Consider the following 1,589-nt stretch of genomic DNA (forward strand, 5'->3'; position numbering starts at 1 on the left):
AAGTAATCAAGCCAAAAGTTATGATGATTCTTATGAAACGCCCTAAAGCTTCCATGGTTCATACTTGTTATAGAAGCTTTTTTTCTTCTTCTTTCCAAGGAATAGAAACTGGAAGAAATCTGATCATATTTTAACTTTATACTGAAATAGCACAATTTTATTATATTGGTTAAGATTAATTATTTTCATATAGAGTACAAAAATATTGGAGCTTGGCCTTATAATACATAAGTGTAGAACAATAGAGAATACATCTCATTTAATTATGTAATTTTATTAAATGTGATCAAATTTTATTGAGTAATCTCTGTAAATTGTGTGCTGTCATGAATCAACCATTCATTTAAGCTTAGTAAATTTATGTAAATGAAGCATTATTTAAAATTAAGGGAGCTATTAGACAAAATTCATCATATACTACACAAAAGGGAAGAACATTTGACAATAACATATTAAACAAATATACTGTACAATGAATTAAACACCTAAATGGATAGAAGCAAAACACAAGGAAATGATAAAATTTATTTAAAACATATTTCAGTTAAAAGTAATGCTTGATTGTACCTGTAAAATCCCATTCCATTCCTTGCAGCAAATATGCAAAAGGAAGACGTATTTTTATAATATTAGGAGGGGAAAATATCCTCCGTCCTTTTTGTAATCTACACAGTTACATTCACTCTTTGGCCCCTTGTCCTTACTCTCGAGTAAAACTAGTTACAATAACCGGCAATAAATAGTTATATTTACATCCTTGTCCTACAAACTAACAACAAAATTCATATTAAAAGATCTTTCTTTACAGTAACACTTGTAAAAGTTAATTAAAGATTATTAAATTTTCCTCATGGTAAAATGTGTAAAGCTTTTCCGTCAAATTTACATATACTAGATAACAAGTTTCATCTTTATCTAGCAGAAATATGAAGTTCATAAAATGTATAAAATATATAATACAGACTAGGTCCCTGATGAAGTCTACAAAAAAAAAAATATATTTTTTTTTAAGGTACAAATATCCAATGTACACCAAAGTGACTGAGAAAAATATATTTGTATAAACAGGAAAGTACAATTTTGGATGCTACTGCTTGTACATACTAGTATATGTCCTATACAACATCCTCCCAGTATTAAAGTGTCGATGGTAGCCGACTAAATAATATTTATGATCAATTCTTTATGTTAATACAGTAATATGAATACTAACTACCACATTATCCTTCTGTGAAACAAACAAGTAAACAATTATAATAATAAAAATTTCACATAAAAAATCAGTTTGTAATTACAAGTTCTGGTAATGGTTCAAACACAACTAAAAAATATATTCAAAATTAAAAACAAAAAGAACTACAGTTTCAAGGTCTGCTGGGCTGGCATACAGATGGCTTGAGCAACTTGACTTGGGGTTGTTGGCAAGACTGTAATGGGCAGATCCCACACCATGGTCTCGATTTCCAGCGCACTCGGTGCTCGCCACTCGATCTGGTCCTCTGGGTTCTGGGGAGTGGAGGGCCCTGGCACTTCTGATTTGCTCGTTACAAACTCAAAGTGAAGCCGCCACTGTAGACTCACTGTGGCGA

General features: G+C 31.2%; 1 protein-coding gene across 2 annotated transcripts in view; it reads right to left on the reverse strand.

Moving 5' to 3' along the window:
* Positions 1-511: 511 nt before the first annotated feature.
* Positions 512-1,589, reverse strand: part of LOC119591298 (RAB6A-GEF complex partner protein 2-like) — a 6,703-nt gene continuing 5,625 nt past the window's right edge. For both annotated transcript variants that reach the window (XM_037940026.1, XM_037940025.1), the window contains exon 9: positions 512-1,580. In XM_037940026.1, coding sequence (XP_037795954.1) covers positions 1,357-1,580 — 224 coding nt within the window. In that variant the 3' untranslated portion in view covers positions 512-1,356. The remainder of the gene's footprint in view (positions 1,581-1,589) is intronic.

Source organism: Penaeus monodon, chromosome 28 (assembly GCF_015228065.2).
Source record: "Penaeus monodon isolate SGIC_2016 chromosome 28, NSTDA_Pmon_1, whole genome shotgun sequence".
In the NCBI taxonomy this organism is placed as follows: Eukaryota; Metazoa; Arthropoda; class Malacostraca; order Decapoda; family Penaeidae; genus Penaeus; species Penaeus monodon.